This window comes from Euphorbia lathyris, chromosome 2 (assembly GCF_963576675.1).
Source record: "Euphorbia lathyris chromosome 2, ddEupLath1.1, whole genome shotgun sequence".
In the NCBI taxonomy this organism is placed as follows: domain Eukaryota; kingdom Viridiplantae; phylum Streptophyta; class Magnoliopsida; order Malpighiales; family Euphorbiaceae; genus Euphorbia; species Euphorbia lathyris.
This window is the reverse complement of record NC_088911.1, coordinates 44,767,419-44,793,779: the sequence shown is the minus strand read 5'-3', so window position 1 is coordinate 44,793,779 and position 26,361 is coordinate 44,767,419. Positions and strand designations below refer to the sequence as shown.

General features: G+C 33.6%; 1 protein-coding gene across 2 annotated transcripts; it reads left to right on the top strand.

Moving 5' to 3' along the window:
• The first annotated feature begins 10,278 nt into the window (after positions 1-10,278).
• LOC136217996 (nuclear poly(A) polymerase 1) lies at positions 10,279-19,214 on the top strand. Of its 2 annotated transcripts, none has more exons than XM_066004714.1 (13): positions 10,279-10,539; positions 11,439-12,038; positions 12,135-12,212; positions 12,368-12,475; positions 14,009-14,071; positions 14,167-14,328; positions 15,452-15,565; positions 15,680-15,742; positions 15,837-16,166; positions 16,532-16,696; positions 16,806-17,675; positions 18,097-18,173; positions 19,001-19,214. In XM_066004714.1, the coding sequence occupies exons 2-13, from the start codon at positions 11,913-11,915 to the stop codon at positions 19,044-19,046; spliced, it is 2,202 nt and encodes a 733-aa protein (XP_065860786.1). In that variant the 5' UTR covers positions 10,279-10,539; positions 11,439-11,912; the 3' UTR covers positions 19,047-19,214. The 2 variants fall into 2 exon arrangements, with proteins under 2 accessions (XP_065860786.1, XP_065860785.1); XM_066004713.1 differs by having other exon boundaries at positions 10,279-10,543.
• The last annotated feature ends 7,147 nt before the right edge of the window (positions 19,215-26,361 follow it).

Here is a 26,361-nt window from a genome sequence, read left to right as displayed (position 1 = left end):
GTCGTTATGTACAAAACGCAGCTCAGCGGAAGAAGGATCTAGAAGACCTTCGTGGAACAACTTCGGGACGAAGCTGCTGAGTTGATTCGACAAAGAGTACAAGACAGCAGCTGAGCAAGAACAACTTCCAGACAAAGTGTTTCCACTTTGGGTAAAGTTCAGAAGACACAGAATGCTGTCTAGTTGACCTTACCATAAATGGGGAGACATTCTACCGAGCTGACCAAAAGCTGACCAAGGACAGAAGATACTCAAATCTGATTGGCCGAGAGCTCTGAGCAAGACAGGATGACAACGACAGGAAGCCGTTTCCCTCCAACAGTTATTTCGAAATTCGAAATGACCGACACCTCAGACGTCTCTATAAATAGAGCCCTTCAGTTGCTTCATTCAACACAGAACTTGATCAAGCCATTACGCTGACCAAATTTCTACGCAAAGTTCTGCAAGAAAAAGCAAAGCAATCTTACACTAAATTTCATATCTTTTGTGTAAAAGTCTAGAGTGATTATTCAATCATCTAAGGTGTCTTAGCAATCGTTGTTTAGGACAAACACTTATCATTTCTAGAATTAGAAAGGAGAAGCTGAGTACTCGGTTATAGTACTCAGCGAGAGATTAGGATTGAGTAGAGGTATAGAGGAAGGTACTCTTATTATACTCAGTTGCTAAGATTGTAAAAGGTTTGATGCTCTACCGTTAAAGAGCTCAGTAGAGAATTCAAAATCTCGGAACGTGTTCCGGGGACAGGACGTAGGCTTGGAGGCCGAACCTGGATAAATCTGCTGAGTAACATATTTCTAACCTTTAACTCCTTTATATATTTATTGCTTGCTTAAACAAAAACTGACCAAGTAAAGAGGTCAAGCTGAGTTGTGTGCATTGAATATCTGAGCTCAGGAATAGACTCTAAGTGCTATCTCCTGACTCAAGTAAAGAAACTGACCTAGTCACTAGTTGACTAAGCCAGTATCTTGCTATTCACTCAGCACCGCTGTCCAAACCTTTTTCTCACAAAAAAGAAGTCTGCCCTAGCTTAAAATTTTTAAATAGTTCCTAACCCCCCCTTGGAACTATACTTGTAACGTTATAAGGGACCAACAACGTCAGCATGAGAACACAACACAAGCTGAGTCAAGAGTAACTCAGCATAAGAGAAGATAAGTTGTCTTCAGAATAACAGCTTCAGAATAAAGCTAATTAAAGAAGCTGAGTAAAAGCGAAGCTTAGCACAGAAGAAATCTGCTCAAAGGAATGGATTCTACAGAACGAAGCTGACCATGAAAGCTGAGTAGAAAAAGAGCTCAGTATGAAACTTGGTGAAAATTGAAGACAGTGATTATTGAAGTGAAGCTGAGTAATCTTCAGGACAACATGAATGATCCGTTAGCTAAAAGACAAATTCGACAACTGTCTGCACCAATAATAGTAGCTTTGAATTACGCAAAAGCCAAATTCCAAGATGCATAGGTCAACTGTTCTATGCTACAGACAAACTGCCGCAAAAAGACAAAGTCTGTAGGAAGAAGACAAATCTGACGTCTGAAGAATTCAAAAGACAGGATTGGCCTGCACATCTGAAGCTGACCAGAAGTTGTCCCCCCAAAAGAGCCGTTTTGGACTCAACGGACAAATCAAATTCAAATGATTTGTTCCTCACATTTCAACTATAAAAGGGACAAGGATATCATTTGGAACATTGCCGATTTACAGAAAATTACAAGTGAGAAAGATACAAATTCAAAGCACTCAAAACAAAAGAGAAAGCTTACACCAAATCTTCTATTCTTTGTGTAAATGCTAGATTGATTATTTGTAATCATCTAAAGTGTTCTTTATCTTAAAAGGAATAAGTGTGTGATCAATTGTAATATTGAGAGTGTGTGTGCTGAGTACTTGGTATTTAGTACTTAGTGGTAGAGAAATCTAAGTGCTGGGTTGTGGCACTTAGTAGGAGTTGAGTAGACGAATAGAGGAAGGTACTCTTGCATATTCAACTGCCTGTAATCGGTTTGTGCTCTACCCTTAAAGAGTTCAGTATTGGATTCTGAAAGCCCGGAGGATTTTAGGGACTGGACGTAGGCGGAGAGGCCGAACCAGGATAAGTGATACTGAGTAATTTCTAACTCTCTCAAATATATATATATATATATGTGCTTATGTTGGTTGTAATATTTACTCAGCATATAAACTGTTAGAAGCTGACACTGAGTAAATTGGAGTGCTGAGTTGGAAGCTGACCACACAAGTGTCAATTCCCAACTCACAAGTAAAACAGTCTTAGTCAGCATCTGACTAAAGCTGTCTTACATTAAGTTCGACCAAGCTGACCAAAGGCTGAGTCAATAAACTCACCAAAATTATTAAGTCAGTAAGATTAATTAGCGAAAAAGTTATATTAGTTCCTAACCCCCCCTTGGAACTAATCACACGGGACCAACATATATCTCCCATCTATCAGGAGCGACGAATGCTCAATTTATCATTAAATATTATGTAATTACTTCATGTGATACCCAATCTCTGCCCAAGGCACACCCCACGTATCTGTCGTGTTGGATAACAGAGTCAAAGCATCACACCATATACTCCAAAATCACTAATTAATGAGTGTTTGAGTTTGAGGATTAGTTATACCTACTAATACATTTGAGATAAGACATGCGACACTAGATAGATCCATCCATCATGTTATCTCAAGTCGGGTTTCAATCTTAATGAAATTTTTCATTGGATCTATGTAACTGTCTATATATCTAAAGTTTATGAGATCAACTTTCTATTCAGGAACAGAAGACATTGTTACATGCAAGTCTATATGGTATTATGTTAATCCCAGAACATAATACTTGACTTGGATTTATTTAAGTTTATCAATTAATTAGAATCAATTAGAATCATAAAGTATGATTTCACTTCATCTTGGATGAGCACTTTATAATTACTTTTATATAAACTAGGCATTACTTTTATTTAACTTGTTTAGTTTTGATAAAAAGTAAATGCCTTTATAAATTATATAGTTAAACTTACTATATCAAATAAATCAAGTAACTTATATTCTAAAATAATTGTCTATAGGACATTAAACCAACATTCTCCCACTTGGACTAAATCTAATTGTTTCTAAAAACAATTCCATAAGCATTTGCATGACGAACATAAACCTTCTAGGGTAAGGTCTTCGTAAAAGGATCTGTGATGTTGTCCTCGGTGGACATTCTTTCATTTCTCATATCTCATTTAGTTATTATCTATCGAATGAAATGGTACCGTTTAAGATAGTGCTTGGATACATTATGAGATCGTGGTTCCTTTGCTTGTGCAATGGCTCCATTGTTGTCATAGTATATAGTAATGAGATTAACAATGTTAGGTACCACTCCTAGTTCTGTCACGAACTTCTTAATCTAAACAACTTCCTTTGTCGCTTCAGCAGGTGCAATATACTCTGACTCGGTTGTAGAGAAAGCTACGTTTCCTTGCTTGGAACTCTTCCAACTAACCGCGCCCCTATTTAGAATAAACATGTATCATGTTTGGGGTTTGAAATCATTCTCGTAGATGGCTAGATCTGAAAATCCTTTTATTTTCATATCATCTCCTCCATACACAAGGAACATGTCTTTAGTCCTTCTCAAGTACTTAAGAATATTCTTGATAGCAGTCTAGTGACCATCACTTGGATTTTCCTGATAGCGACTTTTCATGCTGAGTCCAAAAGCTACATCAGGCCTGGTGCAAAGCATGACATACATAATCGAACCAATCGCACTGGAGTATGAAATAACAACAATGCAATTATTTTCATCCTCGGTTTTGGGCCACTGAAGATTACTTAACTTGATTCCATAACACTGCTTTAGCACTTTATCAATGTATGTGGACTGGGAGAGACCAAGTAGTCTTCTCGATCTATCTCTATAGATCTTAATCCCTAAGATATAAGCTGCTTCTCTTGAGTCCTTCATAGAGAACTTAATAGATAACCAAATTTTCACCAATTGCAACATAGCTATGTCATTTCCTATTAGAAGAATATCATCGACATATAACACTAAGAAAACGACCCGAGCTCCCACTAGTTTTCTTGTACACACAAGCCTCTTCATCGTTTTGCATAAAACCAAATTCTTTTATGGTTTCATCAAAACATTTATTCCAACTCCTAAATGCTTGCTTAAGTCCGTATATGGACCTTTGAAGTTTGCAAATTTTATTTGCATCTTTAATGTAAAACCTCTCATAATTCAAAATGAGCGGCAATAGCAAGCAAAATTTTGATGGATTTAAACATGGCTACTAGAGAGAATGTTTCATCATAGTCAACACCTTGCTTTTGACAATGACCTTTCGCTACCTACCTAGTCTTGTAGGTATTAACTTTTCCATCCATATTGGTCTTCTTCTTGAAGGCCCACCTGCACCCTATAGGTTTTGTCCCTTTTGATGGATTAACCAAAGTCCACACTTGGTTGGTGTACATATGGTCCATTTCAGAATTCATGGCCTCAAGCCGTGATTTGGAGTGTGGGTTTAGAAGAGCCTCCTCTTAAGTCATATGTTCTTCGTCTAATACGGGAACCTCTTCGTTGTCTCCCACTAGAAATCCAAATCTCATTGGGATTTGATGAACTCGACAAGACCTACACTTACTCGTAAGTTTTTCTTCCACATGCTTTCCTCCATCTCTATCTCTTATGTTTGTTACAATGAATTGTGTAGCTTAATAATTATGATTACTAGTTATGATTGTTAATTAGTTAAATTTTTTTGATGATTTTTTTTTGTAAGAGGATGAGTTCGAACCAACATCCTCTCACCTCTAATTTCAGAGGTGTACCAACTGAACTATGCTCCTTTGGTGATTTGTTAATTAGTTAATTGCTAGTGTAGTTAGTTAGTTAATTATCTTTTATGATATGATTTGTTAATTAGTTAATTGTCCTTGTATCAATTTTTTGATGTAGTTTAATAATTTAGTTATTTTTTTACATGTCTTATAGATCCTCAATTTGGCTATTTTGCTATCATTTTACATTATAATGGGACAATGAAAAAAACATGACTATGCAGTTGGTGATGTATATATTTGAGAATTGCTATTTTGGTATCATTTAGTAGTAATTGTTGCTAAATTCATAAATAAATTTAAAAAGAAAGAGTTGAAAGATCTTCTCTATAATTCAATCAAGGCTCTATACATGGTCAAACACGAGGAATGACTGAAAAAGATAGAGGAGAAATCACCTAAAGTTAGAAAATGGTTAAGAAAGAGACCAAGTGAACATTGGGATAAAGTGTGTTTCTTTGATAGATAATTCCTATGTATAAATGTCTATAAATTACATATGCGACTTCTATAAATTTTATAATAGGTATGTTGTGTATAATGTTATAGCGCTCAATGTGATATGCTATTAAATAACCTTTGTGAATGCTTCAACAAATACATTCTTTATGCAAGAGACAAGGGAATCATCACAATGTATGAGATGATCAAAGTGAAGCTCATGAAAAGAATAAAGACCAAAGTAGACTTGAACAAAAGAAGCAACATAAGATGGTGCCTTAAAATTTTGGAGAAACTAGAAGCAAACAAAGACTGGGCGACATTTTCAAGCATTATTTTTAGGGGATTCAAGAGTTCAGATCAATTATTGGGAGAGCAGTTTAAATTGTAATTATTATATTTTTTTTTATTTGAACTAGCAAAGGTAAAAAATGGATCTTATTTGTCAATATATTTCTACTTAGACATTACTAAATCATAATAGCCATGTAAGAGCAAATTAAGTTATAAGACTGAGATTTTGTATTTTAAATGTTAGAACATTTGAAATTCCCATATCAAAACCTAAATGTAGGTTATACATGCATATAAACAATAACAAAATTAATCGGATGTATAATAAATGGATTTAAGAGTTAAAATTACTCATAAAATTTATAAATATGACTAAGTTTAATCTAAAATGAAATTTAGGTATCAACCAAGTCTTATAATAACATTTAATAAATCAATTCAAATTTTATAAATTTATAGGTATCAAAACTCATCATATTTAAACTAATTTCTCAAATATTACCAACAACTTGAGTTAATACTTATAATTGGATTTGGACTAAAGTAACCTGATTGTTAAATCTAAAGATTATTTTACCCTTAATTCTGATAAATACAACTAAGATTTTTTCCTCAAAATAATAATAGACAAAATTGGTATATGAGGCTTAACCTAAATCATAGGACAAAAAAATGATCTTAATCAATAATTAAAATCTGTAGGCCAAGAGCACCAAAAACACAATATTTATTACATACCTATTTAATTAAGGGTAAATTAAAAAAAAAATCTATGTGGTTTCACTTTTTTGTTTTGTGCAGAAAAAGGACTCTGGTTTTTCCTTTTCAAATACAGGACTGTGGTTTATTCCGTTACACTATTTACGGATTTGGTGAAGATGCCGTTTATTTGCTGACGTGGCTGAAGGGCAAATATGAGTTTTTTTAAAAATTGGGGTAAATTAAAAAAAAAAACCCTATGGTTTCATTTTTTTTTGCAGAAAAATGGTTGTGGTTTTTTCCTTTTCAAATACAAGACTGTGGTTTATTCCGTTACATTATTTACGGATTTGGTGAAGATGCCGTTTATTTGCTGACGTGGCTGAAGGGCAAATATGAGTTTTTATAAAAATTGACCAATGGATTTTTTATAACTATTTTGGGTCTACAATATTTTTTTTTTAAAAATTTGCGCACAATGCGCTTACATTAAGAAGAAAGAAAAATCTCCACTCCACCCGAATGTGATTCGAACCCATGACCTCCCTAGTCATAGGTATACTCTATTGACTAGTGAATTTTTTTATAACTATTTTGAGGCTACAATATTGACTATAAAATCTCACATGAGTGCAAATCTCACATGGTTGTTCAAGGCCTTTTATAGTCAATTTTTTGAAAAACCCATATTTGCCCTTCAGCTACGCCAGCAAATAAACGACATCTTCATCAAATCCATAAATAGTGTAACGGAATAACCTACAGTCATGTATTTGAAAAGAAAAAAACTACAGTCTTTTTTCCGCAAAAAAGTGAAACCATAGGGTTTTTTTTTAATTTACCCCAATTTTTTTAAAAACCCATATTTGCCCTTTAGCCACGGCAGCAAATAAACGACATCTTCATCAAATCCGTAAATAGTGTAATAGAATAAACTATAGTCCTGTATTTGAAAAGAAAAAACCATAATCATTTTTCAGCAAAAAAAAAAAAATGAAACCAGGATTTTTTTTTTTTAAATTTATCCTTTAATTAATTATAGAATTATCACAATACACATAAATCCAACAACATAAACATTTTTCTTTCAATACTCAATTTTGTCATCAAGTAGAGACTGAAAAAGTTATGTAGTTTAATATTGAAAATATGTTATACTTAATAATACTTTTATTTACATGATAATATTAAGGGAAAAGTATAAAAATAAACCTTGTGGTTATATCTGTTTTCAAACAACACTCATGTGGTTTAAAAGTTTGCAAAATGTTACCATGTACTTTATTCCGTTAGCAAACACATACCAAATTGACTAACGGTATTAAAAGTCAAAGGAAAAAGAGTTAATTTGGTCCTTATATTTATTTATTTATAAATTAACTCCTTTTATTATCTAATTATAACAAACAAACCCCCAAAATAAAAAATAAAAATCAATTACACTATCTTCTCTATCTCTCTTTAATTTTTTATTTTTTCCTTTCTCTCTCCTCTTTATTAATATCTCTCTTTAATTTCTCTCTCATCTCATTCTCACTCTCTTCCATTTCATCATAACCTTTCAAGCTCCGTCGCTAATCATCTTACTCTGCCTCGTCTTAATATCCTTGAGCTCCATCTGATCCCCTCTGTATCTTCCCATCCCAAATGCAAACAAGGACCATCTTGACCTCCTCCGCCTCCCTCCCTTTTTCGCCGGAAATTCCTCCTCCTCCTCCTCCGCTACTGCTTCTGGAAATGTCTTACAATTTATGTAAGTCATTTCTGCCTCCATCTTTAACGATGAGAATGAGTAGGAATATTTCCAGGGAAATATAAAACTCTTTTTTGGTTTAGCGGCGAAATTGATTAAATTGTGCTATTTTTCTTCTCCTTTGTATGGAATCATTTTACCGCAAAAGATGATGTTATCTTTGGGATAAGTAATGAAATCAGAGCTAACGAATTTGAATATGTCTTGATCATCAAAAGAGGAACTTTGATCTTCATGGAATGAACCATCTGAATTAGTACTCTTATTTAAGGCAATATCACAAGAGAAAGTGTTTCTTCTTCTTTCTTGTTCTAGAACTGTACTTAGTAACTTCCATTGTTGTAAATCCATGGAAAGGGAAGGAAGGATTGGGGAGGTAGGAAGGAAGAGAATTGAAGATTTGGATATATTGTTGTAGTGGATATGAAGTGACAAATTATAAATATGAATATGAAATGTATGATGATGAAAATAAGTATGTAGCTTAAAAAAGGGCCATGGCTGGATTCTAGAGGAGCAAGAAAGAATATACCCAAAAAGAAAAGTAAGGTCCTGTTTGATAACAATAAAAATCATTTAAATTAATAGATTAAACACTTATTTAGGTTAAGTGTGTTTGATAATGATTTTTTTTATTAACCACTTAAATTATTTAATTAAGCTACACATCACTTATTTTGTTAAGTCAAAATATTTAACTTAAAATTTTAAGTTAAACATTATCAACTAATATTTTAATATTCAGCACTTATTTTTAATATTTATCAAACACTTATATCATTTAATAATTTCAGCACTTATAATATTCAACACTTAAAATTCAGTACTTAATTTTCAGTTTTATCAAACGACACCTAAGTCGTAAAATAACATTTTATTTTTGCTTTCTAGAAGAACATGCGGTCGTAGTATATGTATACAAATATTAAATTTATTAATATCACAAATATTGGTTGTTAACCATATTAATTTATGGAATAAGGTACCTATTTTGAATATGAGTTCTTTTCTTAATCATATTAAGTTACGCTGAAGTATCAAAATAGGTTTAAGTTATTTTTTGGAGAGATAAATTAATAAAGAGTAGAAAAAGAGGTGAAAGAAAGAAAAAAAGTAAAAAATAAAAAAGAGATAAAAAAAGATGATGTAATTGATTTTTGTTTTTTTATTTTGAGATTTATTTGTGATAATTAGATAACAAGGGGGTTAATTTATAAAATAAATAAATATAAGGATCAAATTAACTCTTTTCCCTTTGATTTTGAACACCATTAGTCAATTTGGTATGTGTTTGCTAACGGAATGAAATACATGATGTTATTTTATAAAATTTTAAACCACATGTATGTTGTTTGAAAACAGTATAACTCATAAGATTTATTTTTATACTTTTTTCTAATATTAAAACACAAATTATTATATAATTTTTAGGGTAATTAATTAATTAGTCCCTATATTTTGATAAAACACACTGTTTAGTCCCTGTATTTTCAAAAACACACGGTAAGGTCCCTAACCTTTTTCTCGATGAACTGTTTAGTCATTCCGTCTGTTTGTTAGGTTTTTTTACCGTTTATGAATTCAGAAATGACTAAATTACCCTTTACTATTTATCAGTCAAAAGCAATTTACACCTCTATATCTTTCTCTTACAACTCGCGCTCACAAAAAAAGTGGAGAAATGATTGAATCCCTAACCCATAATTGAATCACTCATGCTCACTCTTCATGTTTGAATTGAATGTAGAAATCGACTCAAATCTCTCTCGCTTACTCTTCCTATTCGAATTGAAGGTGGAAGTCCTCTTACTTTCAATGGTGAGTTTAATTTTCTCCATATTCTCAACTCATGTTAGGGACTAAACAGTTCACCGAGAAAAACGTTAGGTACTAAACAGTTCATCGAGAAAAAAGTTAGGACCTTACCATGTGTTTTTGAAAATACAGAAAGTAAACAGTGTATTTTATAAAAATATAAGGACTAATAAATTAATTACCCTAATTTTTATACAGCCGTGCACGGAGTGAAAGACTAGTTAATTAAGATGAAATAAACGAGTAAGAAAAGGAAAGTAAATACTCCATCTGAGTAGGAATGTTAACATTTTAGATTGTAAACACGTTCCTCGTACACTTATCAGTTAACTTATCCCTATTTCTACGGGCTAAGCTAAGTCCCACTACGGTGACTCAACCCGAATAAGTTTTAAATTAAAACCTAAGTAACTTTGCTCGAAACCGTATAAATAACCCTCCAACCCCATTATTATATCCACTAAATCCAGTTTTCCTCGGCCCCTCTTCTCTCTCATCAACTGCACGATCTTCATCGCCGGTTTTTGTGCTCCATCTTTATCCGTCAGGATATCCATCTCCATCGTCGCTCTTGCTATTCGTCTACGCTGTTCGCCTTTCTGTCTCAGTGTTTCCTCAACTCTTCATCAATCTTCGTCGATCGCCTTTTTCATCGCCGGAAAAACTTTTCGCTTCTCTCCCTACGGCAGGTTCGCTGATTCCCTAGGTCTCATTAACAATTATATATGTTTTTCTTCTTCTTGTTGTGTTTATGTGTGTGCGTATTGAGTTTCTATTCCTCTGGGGTTAGTTAATCAGTTTTGTTTCAATTCTAAATTGGGGTTTTCTGCGATTGGGAATATTGGCTTATCATGCTTATTTTTCTGTTTACGGAAAGAACTACTGATGTTTGATGGGATAAAATTCTGCTTCGCTGCATACTTTGCTTCCATGTTCATTGAAGTAAAATAGTAACTAAGCTTTTTCTATAACGTGGAATTTCTATGTAAAAGCTTCTATGGGTGAATTTCAGGAAGTTGCATGCGGAAAAGGCCTCATGATTAGTTGCTGAATTATTGGAATTCCGCCATTTATTATTTTGAAGAGAATATAAAGAAGAGCAAGTTTAGCATTCTGTTGTGAATTTCTAATGTTGAAGCCTGTTGGAAAATCTGCAGTAGTATTGCACTTTGAATCATTGATGATTTCTTGTTTCTTACTACACTTCAATTGAAAGTTTCTTTGTACACTATAATATCACAGTTTAGGTTGTAGCTGAATGCTTTTTTAATCTTGCCAATTTGGTCATATTTGCATCTTATATTCACTAATGTGTTGGCACTGCAGGATAGACCGAAAATTCTTTTTTAACAACTATTTTGTTGATTTGATTGATCTGTGTGCAATCTGCATTACGAAGCAATTCTTGAACGTTAGGCTTTTGTCTATTGGCATATTCATGTTCTACAAAAGATTGTTCATGCCCACTTCCTTTGGATTTTTTTTTATCACTACTGTTACATGTCTGTCTCCTCTTTCCAAACTTTTTTTTGGCTAGCTCAGTCCATGGATTTTGGCAAGTAACAAACTATATTGTCTTTGCAGTTAAGGATCTCTCCATTGAAGTCCAAGCCTTCTGCATTGAGTATCCTGCATTAGGAAAGCAGCTGGTTTGTTTAGGCTTCTTAAAACATTGCAGTAACTGATCATTTGTCATACTTCGTTACTGGATCTGGGAGCTGCCACTCACTGGAGCATCTGCGTTTACAAGGGGATTTCCTCAGTCCATTAATTAGATGTTACTTGTTCCTGATTTTGGATTTTCATTTTCATAAGTTTTGGGGTTGCCTTGTTGTTCACCATTTTATTGTAGTTCTCTTCGTCTAATACTGTACAATCAACGATTATTTCTTGGTTCTTATTATTTTATTTTTATTGTTCTTTTTTTTTCCTTAATTTTTGTTGAACGGTATCATCAATAAAATTTTGTGCGTGACATCCCCATATATTAAAGAAAAAAAAGGAGAGGAAAAAAGCATTAAAAACCAAAAAATAATAAAATTTTGTGACAAATTACTAATGGGGACCCCAGGTTTAAGCATTAGAAATAATGGACATCAGCAGCAGCGATTAGGAATTACAGAACCTATATCGCTGGGTGGGCCAACAGAGTATGACGTGACGAAGAGTCGGGAACTTGAAAAGGTTTTCTTTTTTGTGGTTTTTTGCATTTTTTTATTCTGCAACTGTTAAATTAGGTTTCTATAAATGCTGAATTTCAGTATATTTGAACATGTTTAGTGTTTGCAAGATGTGGGACTGTACGAAAGTAGCGAGGAAGCTGTGAGTAGAGAGGAAGTTCTTGGGAGACTAGACCAGGTTGACATTTGTTTCATTTCTGCTCAATTTTCAGAGAGCATGTTTTGTTATTTTCCCCATTAACGTTTCTGTTTTTAACAGGAGCTTAATAGAACTTTTTTTTATCTTTTCCTGTAAAGAAGTATGTTTTATGCTGATGAAATAAAATGAAACAGATTGTGAAGAATTGGGTGAAAGTGATTAGCCGTGCAAAAGGGTTGAATGAGCAACTAGTGCAAGAAGCAAATGCTAAGATTTTCACCTTTGGTTCTTATCGACTTGGGGTATGCTACTAATCTTATCTTTTATCATGGAAAATTGTTTTGGGGACAGGAGGAATGATTTCAATGCTCTACTCTGAGCTAGCTGATTTTATCCCTTACTGTGATGCTTAGATGTTTTGTTTGTATAATTCTGCTCATTTTGTTTTCTGATTGACCAGTTATTTAGTGATTCTTTTGTTTTTATTCTCTAGTGCATGATAAGGTTATAGTTGTGTGGCATGGTTGAGATTCTTGCAAATGTCATAATTGAAGATCCCTCTTGATGAAATATGATTTTGATGCAAATATGTTAAATACTGATGTCTTATCTGGGGGTTGGTTGAGTAATGTCCATTCTCTGACAGCTAGTACCTTGATGTGGTTCATTGGGCTTTGACATGTGAATTTATATAACTGTAGAGGGTTTCTGCTAACTTAAAAAATGAATGATTTTCCTGTCTTTACTTAGAGGCATCTGAACTACTATAGATTTTCTTCTTCCAAAGTTTGACTTAGAAGTAATGGAGAGGTTCTGGCTGACCGGACTTTCTAGTTTGCGGGCATTGGTTGTGCATAATATATGAAAGAAGCATGTTATTGTTTTAGAAACTAGCAACTGTGTTGTTTACAATCAATCAAAGAAGATAATAATGAGGTTTGGGAGGGAGAAGGAAAGGGGAAAGAACTCTTTAATCAGCACAGTTGCTTTCAAATCCGTGTTGAAGGTTTTTGCTATACTCTATGGGAACTTGGTGCAATTTGCACTATTAAGAACTTACAGAATAAGAATTAGTAATTTAAAATTACAGGAAACAAGATAAGTATGTTGAAAATAATTCTTTCTCAAAAACAAAAAAAAAGCAGTTGAGCTATGTCAGTTTATGTTTATCTTTTTATTTTTCTTTAGCTTTCTTTTGCTTTAAATTCTTATTTTTTTTGCTTTGTTGAATGCTTATGCTAATAAGGTTTTGTAATGAATTTTTAGAGTGATTTGTTGGTACTTTAATCTCTTCCCATGGACAATATCTGGCGGGCACTACATCTCTGCCTTTTTTTTCTTTGGTTTACATGAGAAAAGAGGTTATATATCAAGTTTGAGAGGGATTTTTAAAGTAATGTTGTTGTTAATGTGCTTGAGTTGAATGTAACTGATTTGGCATTTAAAATTTACCAATATGTAGAATAAATTTGCTGACCAGTCTTTTTCACCGTCGTATTTAGAGTGAATTTATGGGCATTTCTTTCTTAATATCATATGCAACTTATAGAAAATGGTCATGTGGGTTTGTTGAATTGTTATATCTTCTTCGTCTCATGCGTATCAGGTCATCATTCCAAATAATTATTTTAGTCAGATTATATTGTAACCTAGAGAAGTAAAGAAGAATATGGTGGTGTCTTGTCTGCCATTTTGAATCTTTTCTATTTATTCAAAAATTCAAAAGGAAAAAATATGCTGTTTTTATTGTGGTTTACATTCAGAATGTTTTCAGTTATTCTGCTGGTGGACATACTTCTTGGCTGTCTCTAATATATCGTCTCTTTTTCTTTCAGGTGCATGGCCCTGGTGCAGATATAGACACTCTATGCGTGGGACCAAGGCACGCAACACGAGAAGTGCGATCAGCTCTTGCCCATTGTGATGCAGCAAATTTTAATCAGTTATGTTTAATCCTCAACAAATTTAACAATGCCTCTAATGTTGATTGCAGGAAGATTTTTTCGGTGAGCTGCATAGAATACTTTCGGAGCTGCCTGAAGTGACAGAGTTGCATCCTGTGCCTGATGCACATGTTCCAGTGATGAGATTCAAGTTTCAGGGTGTTTCTATAGATCTTCTTTACGCAAAACTTTCCCTTTGGGTCATTCCTGAAGTAAGTCATTGGTCTAGCATAGGATCTGTCATTTCTATGGTCAAAAGCACCCCTGGTCAGTAAAGTTTGGTCAATGTTCCATGGTGATCAATAAATTTCATTTTCTACCAATAAAATATCTTAACTTTGATATTTTGACCAATAAAGTCACTATGACTGGTTCCCTGAAAAAAAACCCACTGGAATGATGACCTTACAAAATGGCTCCATATCTAGGTGTCAGCGCCAGGTAGGTGAATTTTTGATACATGGTCGACATGATTCATGCCAGAACAACAACAACAACAACAACAACAAAGCCTTAGTCCCGAAATGATTCGGGGATGATTCATGCCAGAAAAATGAAAAAATATATATTTTGACAGTCAGACACGTGCCAATGCCGTGTAAAAAATTCACCTACCTGGTGCTGAGGTACCAGTCAGATACGGAGCCATCTTGCCAGATTGAAATTTAGTGGCCTTAGTGGGACATAGGTTAAACTTTAGTGACAGTGGATGCTTTTAACTCATGATTTCTGTGCATTTTGTGCTAACTGCCTGTTTTTGTTTTTCTTTATTATTGAATGTTCCATGCTTTACTTGGTAAATGCTATTGGTCTGTACTGGGGATTGCAGTGGGTAGGACACCCAAGAAATTGCGTATGCTAGCCATAGCCACCCCAAGGCCGATTATTGAATTAGTTTTGGTACCAAATCTGGATGCCACTAACTGTATACTATCTGTATCCAATACTTATCTGTCTCTATTTCTTTTTCTAAGCTTAAACAAATTAATGTTCCATAATCTGTATAAATTTATGTTCTCAATAAATATCCATATTTTCTCTATGAGAACTTATAAACACCCCCCCCCCCCCCCCACACACACACATATTCTTATTCTTAGTTTATAATCTACTATGTCCGAAGTTAATCCATGCTCTTACCAAATCTATTGTTATTTATATTTAAGCTTGTTCTTGTACCAAAAGTTTACAGACACTTGAACCCTTATAAGCTGATTGGGCACACTAACCATGTCTTCGCATGTTCTTTGTGGTGTGACACTAGATGCTCGACTTCCCGTGTCTTTTCAACAATCATGTATGTTTTAGCTTGACACTATAGCTGATTTGTCACAGGACTTGGATATATCACAAGATTCAATACTACAAAATGCAGATGAACAGACTGTACGCAGTCTCAATGGCTGCAGAGTTACTGATCAGATTTTGAGTTTGGTCCCAAATATTCAGGTTTTGTGGGCTTAATTTTTTTGTGCTTTTATGCTTTTCTGATTGTCTTGCCCCCCCCCCCCCCCCCCCCCCCCTTCTTCTCTGTCTCTGATCAATTTCTTTCTTGAACTCCAGAATTTCCGGACAACATTACGATGCATGAGATTTTGGGCAAAGCGGCGTGGAGTGTATTCAAATGTATGATTCTCTCTGGTATTGAATATTATACTGATGCAGTTATCATTGCTTTTTCTTGTCTAACAATTTTTTTTTTCTTGCTTTTCATCTCCAGGTTGCAGGGTTTCTTGGTGGTATAAATTGGGCATTACTTGTTGCTCGCATATGCCAGCTTTATCCCAATGCGCTTCCCAATATGTTAGTGTCTCGGTTCTTCAGGGTATATACTCAATGGCGTTGGCCAAATCCAGTTATGCTTTGTGCAATAGAAGAAGGATCCCTTGGTCTTCAGGTTTGGGATCCTAGAAGATATCCCAAGGATAGGTTTCACTTGATGCCTATCATTACTCCTGCTTACCCATCCATGAATTCTAGCTATAATGTGTCCTCAAGCACTTTGCGCATAATGTTAGAAGAGTTCCAGAGGGGGAATGAGATATGTGAGGTATGATTATGTTGTTCATGCGATAGCTTACTTGTTCCTTCTAATTTTCTGATATACAGATTTAAGTGTGATTGGTTTTGTATCATCTCTGAATTTCCACCAATGTCTTGTGTTAATGATTGGTTGTCTTTGCTATCAAGTATGATTGGAGTTCTTGAATTGCTTTTTGTTGCTACGAAGTACAGATGTAAAGAGAGTGGAGAAATGTTTTTATTTTCTCAAAATCTGTGAAGGAAGACAGAAAATGGATTTGTTCATTTTGCTTTTCTTTTTATACTCAGTTTTGTTGCATACATTTCTTCACATTACTGTCATCATCATCGTCATCTTTCTCCCATTAATTTGATGTTTTTTTGGGGTTGCAGGCAATGGAAGCCAGCAAGGCCGATTGGGATACTCTATTTGAGCCTTTTTCCTTCTTTGACGCATACAAGCATTATCTGCAGATAGATATCGCTGCAGAAAATGAAGATGATTTAAGGAAGTGGAAAGGTTGGGTAGAATCTCGTCTACGTCAGCTTACTTTGAAGGTGAAGATCCCTTGCTCCCATCCTCAAGCATTGGATGCTCATTTCAGCTTTCCTTTTTGGTATATTGTATACTGAGAAATTTATTTGTGTTGTCTATCTTATAACATAGATTGAGAGGCACACATTCGACAAGCTTCAGTGTCATCCACATCCAGGCGAATTTATAGATAAATCAAGATATCTACATTGTTCTTATTTTATGGGTCTGCAGCGTAAGCAAGGGCTTGCTGCAAATGAAGGTGAACAATTTGATATTAGGTTGACTGTCGAGGAATTTAAGCACTCTGTCAACATATATACCATGTGGAAACCTGGTATGGAGATCTCTGTAGCCCATGTGAAAAGGAGGAACATACCTAGCTATGTTTTTCCTGGTGGTGTTCGTGCTTCTCGTCCATCGAGAGCTACTTGGGATAGTAGACGAAGTTCAGCAGAAAAGTCATCTGAATCTAAAGGAGTTTCAGATGGATCGGATGAAGGAAAGAAAAGAAAACGGGTGGATGATGTTGTGGCAAATATTGTTAAGACTGCTACGTCCCCAGCAACAGCCCCTGTAAGTGCTGAAGTTTCTGAAGGAAGCCCTTGTGTGAGTACAAATCAGATAGGAGAAGCAATGGAAGAGAAAACAGAAGATAGTCCAATTGATGGCTTAAGAACTCCAATAAATGTAGGAGGGATTTTTGCTCAAAACGAAGAGCTTAATCCATCAGATACTAGTGGCGCACCATCTAAGGAAGCTGAGAAGATTGCGATTGAGAAAATGATGTCTGGTCCTTATGATACCGACCAAGCATTACCACAAGAACTGGAAGAGCTAGAAGATGACTTCGCATACAGAGATCATCAGGTCAAAGAATCAAGGGGTAATACAGAGAACAATCTGTTGGAATCTCCATCAGAAAATACAACAGTCAGTGCACCAGTAATATCTGTGAATGGAGCTGGTCCATCCAACTGCAGCTTCCTGGAGGAACTTGAGGTTTTTTCGCACTGTGTGTTATATGTCAATTGCTTTGCTAGACTTGTATGCTAGATTTTGGTTGGTTGCTTAATTTAAGCCTTGTATATCTTGTGTACATTTGGGAATCAAGATGATTAATTGGCTGGAAAGAGTTAATTTTTCATGCGTAGAATTTACACTCTTCTGAGATGGATTCAACATATGCAAATGCCTGCATGAATGACCTGTCCCTAATTGATAACTCGTATGTTAAAAGATTATTAGGTGCTTGAACGGTTGAATTCCCTGAGCAAAATGAATATAGTATTTTACTGAAGCTTTTTATTTTATTTTATTTTTTCAAAATTTGATAACTTAATGTGATATTTGCTTTACTAAAATTTGTCTAAATTACTGAGTGTACTAATGCTTGTTTTCTTTATTTTCATTTTTGGTGAAGCCTGCCGAGCTTGTTGCACCGGTATGTAGCGGGTTCTCATTTCATGCACCTGTGGCACAGAAGAAGCCACTTATCAGGTACTTTATATGCAAAATCCTTTAGGGGGTGTTTGGTTCACTAAATTTAAGCTATGGAATGGGAATGAGAGTTAATTATTCCCTTTGTTATTGTTTGGTTAATCAAATATAATTTGGGAATGATAATCTCATTCCCCAACTATGGGAAAAATTGATTCCCTCCGCTCTCCATGTTAATCAAATTTCCATTCCCATTCCTGGTTGATTTATTATAAATTAAAAAAAAATTACATACCCACGACTGTTTCTTTTCTTTTTTTTTTTTTTTTTTTTTTGTGAAAAACCCACCCACGTTTTGGAATGGTTATTTTTCAAAGTTATGCTTATTTTTTTTTTGTTTTTTCAAATGGTTTTTTTTTCCTGGTAAGTAAATGATGATTATTATATTTATATATTACTATATCAATATTATATACCAATGTTTATTTTCTTTTGAATTTATAATACCATTTTTTATTTATAATAATACTAAAAAGAATAATCAGTGAAAAAACCATTAATTTTATTTTAATATATTAAATTTTTTACATTAATAGATGATTTAATATTTTTTATATTTATTTTTAATTGATGTTATAATAATAATTATTTACAAAATTTATTTTTAATAAATATTGTATCCATTCCGATTTCGATCATTAAAGAACCAAACAGCTTCAAAGAGAATCTCATTCCGATTCCAGATTGAACCAAACATAATAAATAAATAGTCATTCCGATTCAGATTCCGTCAGATTCCGTTTCCGATTCCGAAGTTTAAACCAAACACCCCCTTAGAGTATATATGGAAATGGCGTTTTATTTATATGTTGCTTTTACTTGCATAGGATGAACTTCACTTCTTTTGGTAAAGCCAACAGCAAAAGCTCCTAGAGAAGAGACAAGGAGAAAGGAAAGAGAAGATCAATTGATGTTAAATGTGCAAGTGACAAGGTCTACCTTAATTTTATTGTATTGACACAGAAAATTAAGGGAAAAATAATTATGTAACATCAAAATATTTAATATTTAAATAAATAAATTTTGATTTGCAAGTCTTTCCTTCTTGTCTTGGGTAGGAAATTTATATGATTAACAAGCCTTCAAATCTGTATCTCTACCGAAAACGTTAGCCGGGGCTTTTAATCTTCAAAATTTCGTTTAAAAAAAAAAATCTTTTACAAGATAAGTTGTTCTTTTATGTGTTTAATTCAAATGAGAAAGAAATAATAAAGAATTAAAGTCTTCTTTTTAGGGTGTTCAAAATTGGGTGTAATCTACCAAATTTCAACTCATCCAATCTATAAAAAAACAATGTTTATGGTTATAGTTTATTATAACTAGCAATTCATATAATTCATTCATCTATCTAATTCTCTATGTTTTTGTTTCATTTTTCATTTATTTCAATTGAATTTAAAAAAATATATTTTTATTCATGATTTGATATATGTTTTTATTTTCTCAATCGAAAAAATGAAAATTGTAAAAATGGAGAATTGAGAAAACAAAAAAATGTAAAAAATTAAAAAACGGAAAAATTGAAAACAAGGGAAAACAAAAAAAATCAAGAAAATGAGAAAAGAAAACCTATAAAATGGAAAATTCTAGAATGAAAAGAAAAAGAAGAAATAAAAGAGAGAAGAAAAAAAAAAACTTAAAAATGAGAAAAAATGAAATAACACAAAATAATACAAAATTTAAATAATGTTAGGATCAAATTTAAGATTTGTAGTTCAATTTTCTATAGAATGAAGTTTAAATATCAGAAACTAAAAAATTAGGGATGGTAACGGAGTAGGGTGGATATAGTTTCAGAGAAGTTAAAAAAAAAAAAAGATTCGAAATGTTTTTACCCCCATTCCTACATGCATTATCTTTCCACAGGGAATCTCATTCTAAAAAAAATAAAATTTTCATTATTAATTTATACCAATATTGTCACTAGTATCCTTTCAATAATATAATTGATATACTTCAATATTTTAAATTCACTAATTCTGTTTCGTAAATTTAAGAATATCAATAATTCAATGAAAAATATCATAAAAGGATCCAAATTAAAACTCAAATAAAAGTTTAAACTTACCAATTCTATTTCATAAATTTAAATTTATATTATTCCGTTTGAAGCATAAAATGCATATACCAAATAAACATAAATCAGTTAGTTTTAATTTAGTGTATAAAAAACAAACAAACAAATAAATAAATGATTTCAATTAAAAGAAATCAATAAAAAATGTTAAGCTAAACATGTAATAAAGAACACATAAAAAACATATATAATATATAAAAAAAAAAAGTAGAATTGCATTGTTGTATATTATTGCCCATAATAAATAAATTAATTTATATATATCAATAACCCATCCAATCCACAATAACTCAATCCATCCAAACCATCTAAAAACTAATTCAATCATTTTAACTAGACATGTTCACGGGTCTGGGTATCCGTCCGGCCCGTATCCTCTGTGTCGGACTAAGATATGAAATTTTATTTTTAGGCCCAGTCTGGTCCATACGCTCTAAAGCCCGCCTGTTTTTTGGACGGACTTGAGATTTATAAAAATAGCACATAGCTATCCAGCCCGACCGGGGCCGGCTCCGGACTGTTTGAGGCCCTAGACGAGATATGAAATATAGGCCTTTTATACAAAAGTAAAATTATATTATATATATATATATATATATATATATATATATATATGCAATATCCTCTCTTTTGACATAAAAATACTTTAGAATTAAAAAAAGATGAAAAAAATATATATTCATGTAATATAAAATTTAATATTTATCGAAAAATTATTCTAGCCTTTTGATATGCAAAATCACTAATTAAAATTTTAAATTCAATGTCCTTTAATGTTTCTTTTTCAATAGATAATAAAGTTAAACCATGTGCTTTAATAGTATATATAGCTTTTTTTTTATGTCATTTTAAGGTAAAAAATAGAGACGTTGCAAGATTTTGAAAAACGGTAAAATACGGATTTGACAGACAAATATATAGAATATAGACTCGATAGACATGTGTATATATAAAATATGGATTTGATTGACAGATATATATTGGATTTGGATAGAAGAATAAGTAAATTTCATGATGGTCCTAATATATTAAACTAAAGATACATATGAGGCCCTACTTTTTTTGGGCCCTTAGGCGGTGGCCTTGGTTGCCTTAAAGGCAAGCCGACCCTGAGCCCGACCCGTCTATTAATATTGATTAATAAATTTATATATTTATATATATATATATATTTTTTTGATAGGAACAGGAAAAGAAAAAAAGGAAAAACAAAAGCCAAAAAAAACCTAGCTTGGGATTAGCCTAGAGAAGATAAACCCTACCACATCTTCCATAAGAGCAACAATAGTGGTGGTAACAAACTAGAAGTGCCACCTATGCATTGAAGACATCCAAAAAAAATAACCCACTATAATCCTTGTTACTTAGGTCCATTTTATATTATATTATTTTTTAAAAAAAATGTGTTAACATAAATAAGAAGAATAAACAAATAATAATAATAAATCACATCATTGAGTTAGTACAATTAAATAATAAAAAATAACAATATGGCCCACTTCATTAATTAGCTCTTTGTTACTTAAATTTGTAACTTACAAAAATCAATGACAAAGATGTAACAACACCTCTAGTGGTTGGGGGTTCCAAGGAACAACCTTGTAACACCCACTAGAGGTGCTCTAAGAAGAGAGTAAAGATAGTCAGGAGGATAAGAAAAGATTGTGACCCCCAACATCCTCTCATGCTCAGAAGCCAGGGCCGGTCCTGATAATTCACGGGCCCTAGGCGAAATAATAAATAAAAGCCCCTTTAATAAAAATATTTTACGTAAAAAAAAATATATTTTAATACATGATACATAAAAAAGTATTTTATTAATAATTATACGGAGTTCACTAAATACAATTGTTTATCCAAAATAAAAAATAATGTTCCACAATTTCTTTAAATTATGGATTAAACCCTTATTTGCCCATGATATCCAAAATTTTATCATTTGGTTAATGTGTTATTATTTGATAACATTTGCCCCTTGTAGTATTTCCATAAGAAACATTTAACTCATTTTGGATAAAGAAAGCTAACTGGGTTGTTAAATTTTTCGCCAATAATTTTTTTATTGTATTTTTCTATATAGACTTAATATGTGGATAAATAAAAAAAATTAATTACTTATTTATTTACATATTAAATCTATATGGTAAAAAATTAAATTAATTTCCGCATTTATATACGGCATGTCAAAAATTGTATCATGTAGCGAAAAAATTAACAAATCGATTAATTTTCCATCTAAAATATGTTAAATGTCACTTATGAAATACTTCAATGGGAAAATATTACCAAATGATATGATAAAATTTTGGATACTACAAAAACCAAATATGAGCGTAATTCTTCAATTAACCATCAATCTATATTAAAAAAATAAATCAATTGGGCCTCTTTTGAGTTTAAAATATTAATTATTTGGATCCTTTAAAATCTAAATAATTTTTAAAGTTTTTTTTACATGAATATCACAATTGGTTACAAAAAATTACAATTAAATCATATCATCAAAAAAATTATTTTTCAATATATCATTATTTTTTATATATAAAAAATAAAGTATGATTTTATATTCTAATTTAAAAAATTTAGACCACAATTCATAAAAATATATCCTAAACTCTTAATTTTAAATCTTAATCCTTAAAATATATTAAAAATAATAATTTTATTTGTTTGACATAACTTAAGGGGGTTAGGCTATGCTTACTTTGTTTTTTTATAAAGTAAGCATAGAAGGCACCTAACTTAAAGTATTATTTTATATAATTCTAAATGAATTTTTAAAAGTGAATTTGCAAAAAAAAAAAATGGACATAATTAAAGTATCACTTTATATCCTAAACAGAAAAATGGGCTAAACAGAAAGTATCACTTTATATAATTCTAAATGAATTTCCAAAATCGAATTTGTATAAAAAAAATTGGAAAAAAAAAATTTGATTTCTCCACATAAGGGATATCTAAAATAATATGTGCATAGAATGAGGTTTGCAAGCCTTACCACTTGGACACTTAAAGAGTTTTGTATATATTTTTTTACCATTTATATAAACGTTTACAACTAATAAAATTTTTGGGCCCTAGGCCAGCGCACTCCTGGCTTAGGCCCAGGGCCGGCCCTGCCAACAGCCGCCAAACGATTCGCTACCCGGTTCTGTTCTCTGAAGATATGGCTGAAATTTATGAAATCAAAGGAAGAGCAAAACCTTCTAATTCCTTTGATAAGATTATGACTAGTTAAACAAATAGCATTTTTGTTTATCGGAAATCATTTTGATAGCCTCAAGGTTGTCAGATTCTACAATCAATTTCTTCAAACCCGGACTCTTGGCAAGTTTAAGGCCAGAAAAGATCCCCCAAAGCTCAACCAAAAAGGACGAACCCAAACCCAGATTCTGAGCAAACCCAGGCACCCCCATCATCTCTCAGAACACCTCCTGCAGCAATCTTACCGTCCTTCAGGCAAGATCCATCCGTGTTTAATTTCACCACCCCTTCCCTAGGCCTACACCAACCAAGGAGGTGAACAGTCTTCTTCTGGGTTGACCTAGCAAGAGAATCTCCTTTGAAGCTATCAGTAATATTGAATACTTTTTCCGAGAAGAACTCAACTAAATTAGGAATAGAAACAATTTTTCTTCCAAAGATCTCCTCATTCCCCCACTTCCAAATCTGGTGACAAACAATAGCAAAGAAAATATCACCATGCTCAAGGTTAGCCAACAACTTCCCACTAACTCTATCTGTAAACCAGTCATGATCAGAGTGAGCCAAGAAAGTAGAAAGCAGGTGGTGAGGGAGAACTTTTCTCCACACCTCTTTACTCCTAGTACAGTCCCTAAGAGCATGGCAAATAGTTTCAACATGCCCTCTGCATCTGCTGCAAGCACCTGAATCCACCAGATGCCGTCTATTTCTATCCAAGTTAGTGAGCAGCCTATCCTTAACACCAAGCCACAAAAAGCTCCTAATGCGATAAGGAATTTTTAAAGCCCAAATGATTTTCCAAACTTCAGAGTGAGGACCCGTACCATTCTAGTTGAAAGCCTCAAAGGCAGACTTGCAGGTATAAGCCCCATTGTTTGTCAATGCCCAATAATGACTATCCCTATCTTCCTCCTTGTTACTTATCTTAACCCTTCTAATCCTTAGGAGCGTATCCAGACTAAAAAAAGAGTCAAATTTAGACCAAATCCAATCCCCATCAGAATCCACCACATCAGCGATCCTCCAATTGCAGATATTACTAGGCGGCGGGGAGCTACACACCTCTAATAAAGATTTGCCTCCAATCCAAATGTCATTCCAGAAGCTGATGGACTTACCATTCCCCACCTCCCAACCTATCCCAGAGCAAAACTCTGAAAACACAGAACTGAGGCCTTTCCAAAGAAAAGAACAATTGACAACTCTCTCCTTGGGGCCCCCAAAAATCTTATCTTTTCTATATTTTCCACAAAGAAGATGAACCCAAAGAGAAGAGGGGAGTTGCCACATTCTCCACAGAAGCTTCATTAATAAAACTTTATTATTGTCTTTGGCTTGTCTTATCCCAGGCCTCCCATGATGGATCTTCTTCCCCTCCGCCGAGTCCCCCCAAAGGAAACACCGATTGATTTTATTAAGATCATTAAGAACAGGCTCAGGCAATCTACAAGCTTGCATAATATGATTAGGAGCCGCACTATTGACAGACTGAATCAAAGTAAGACGGCCCACAAGAGAGAGAGTCTTAGCTTTCCGACTTGCACATTTCCATTAGTTTTGTCTAGAGTGTCCTTAAATGAGGCTTTGGAGACTCTGTCACTATGGAGAGGAACCCCCAGATACTTACCCAAAGATTTTGTCAGAGGAATACCCGATATTTCACTTAGCCTTTTGCAGACACCCTTACTCATATTTTTAGAACACAACATCCGAGATTTTTGGATATTAAGCTTCTGGCCAGAAGCGGCGCAGAAACAGTTAAGGATATCCATAACCACACCAATTTGCTCGTCATTCCCTTCCACAAAGATCATAACATCATCTGCGAAGAACAAATGAGTAATCGCAGGACAAAATTTGTTGATGGAAACTGGATGGAAATTCCCATTGCCCACAACCTCTTGGATAAGGTGAGACAGTCTTTCCATAGCTATAACAAACAAGAAAGGGCTCATAGGGTCCCCTTGACGGATCCCCCTGGAAGGTGTAAATTCCTCCGACATATCTCTATTAATCAAAACCTGAAAACAGGAGAAGAAATGCAGACTTCGATCAATCTCCTCCAACTATCCGGGATACCAGCTCTCTTCAAACTATCCAGAAGAAAACTCCAGTTTAAACGGTCATAAGCTTTCTCCAGATCCAGCTTCAGAGCCACAATACCTCTCCTACCCTTTTTAATTTTCATGGAGTGAACCATCTCCTGGGCTATAACAACATTATCCATCATCTGTCTGCCAGGAACAAAACTGCCTTGATTCTGGATAATAATCTCAGGGAGAATACACCGGAGTCTATTAGCCACAATTTTTGTAATAGCTTTGTACAACACATTACAAAGACTAATATGCCTCATTTGTAAAAAGGAGGACAGTTTCTCAACTTTTGGGATCAAGACCAGAAGAGTTTTATTCACAAGCCTAATATCGTCGGAACCACTGAAAACTCTTTTAACAAAACTGTAAATGCCTTCCTTTACAGTATCCCAATGTTTGTGATAAAAACTGGCAGGAATACCATCAATCCCAGGAGCTTTGGTAGCTCCAATACTCGAGAAGGCCAGGTCAATCTCTTTCTGGTCAATAGGATGGAAAGCTTCCTGAATCATCTCTTCTTCCAACCTAGGAAACGAAGTCCTAGAAAGAGCTTTATCCAGATCCACATTCTCCTCTTTAAATAAGTCTTTATAAAAATTAAGGGCCGAATGACGAATCTCCTCCTCCTCATAGACCCAATCTCCATTTGAATCTTTGATAGCATCGATCCGATTCCTCTACCTTCTAATAATAGTAGAAAGGTGGAAAAACCTGGTATTGCGATCTCCATCTTTGATCCAAGCCTTTCTAGATTTCTGAAACTAAAGTAGCTCTTCCTGCCTCAGTACAGCTTCCAATTCGTTCTGGAGAG

What these genes read in the sequence shown, in the direction of transcription:
- LOC136217996 (XM_066004714.1), top strand. Translation starts at nt 11,913, where the DNA reads ATGGGGACCCCAGGTTTAAGCATTAGAAATAATGGACATCAGCAGCAG. An exon ending in TTGGTTCTTATCGACTTGGG is followed by an intron (nt 12,476 to 14,008) that starts GTATGCTACTAA and finishes TTTTTCTTTCAG; the next exon opens with GTGCATGGCCCTGGTGCAGA. An exon ending in TACGTCAGCTTACTTTGAAG is followed by an intron (nt 16,697 to 16,805) that starts GTGAAGATCCCT and finishes CTTATAACATAG; the next exon opens with ATTGAGAGGCACACATTCGA.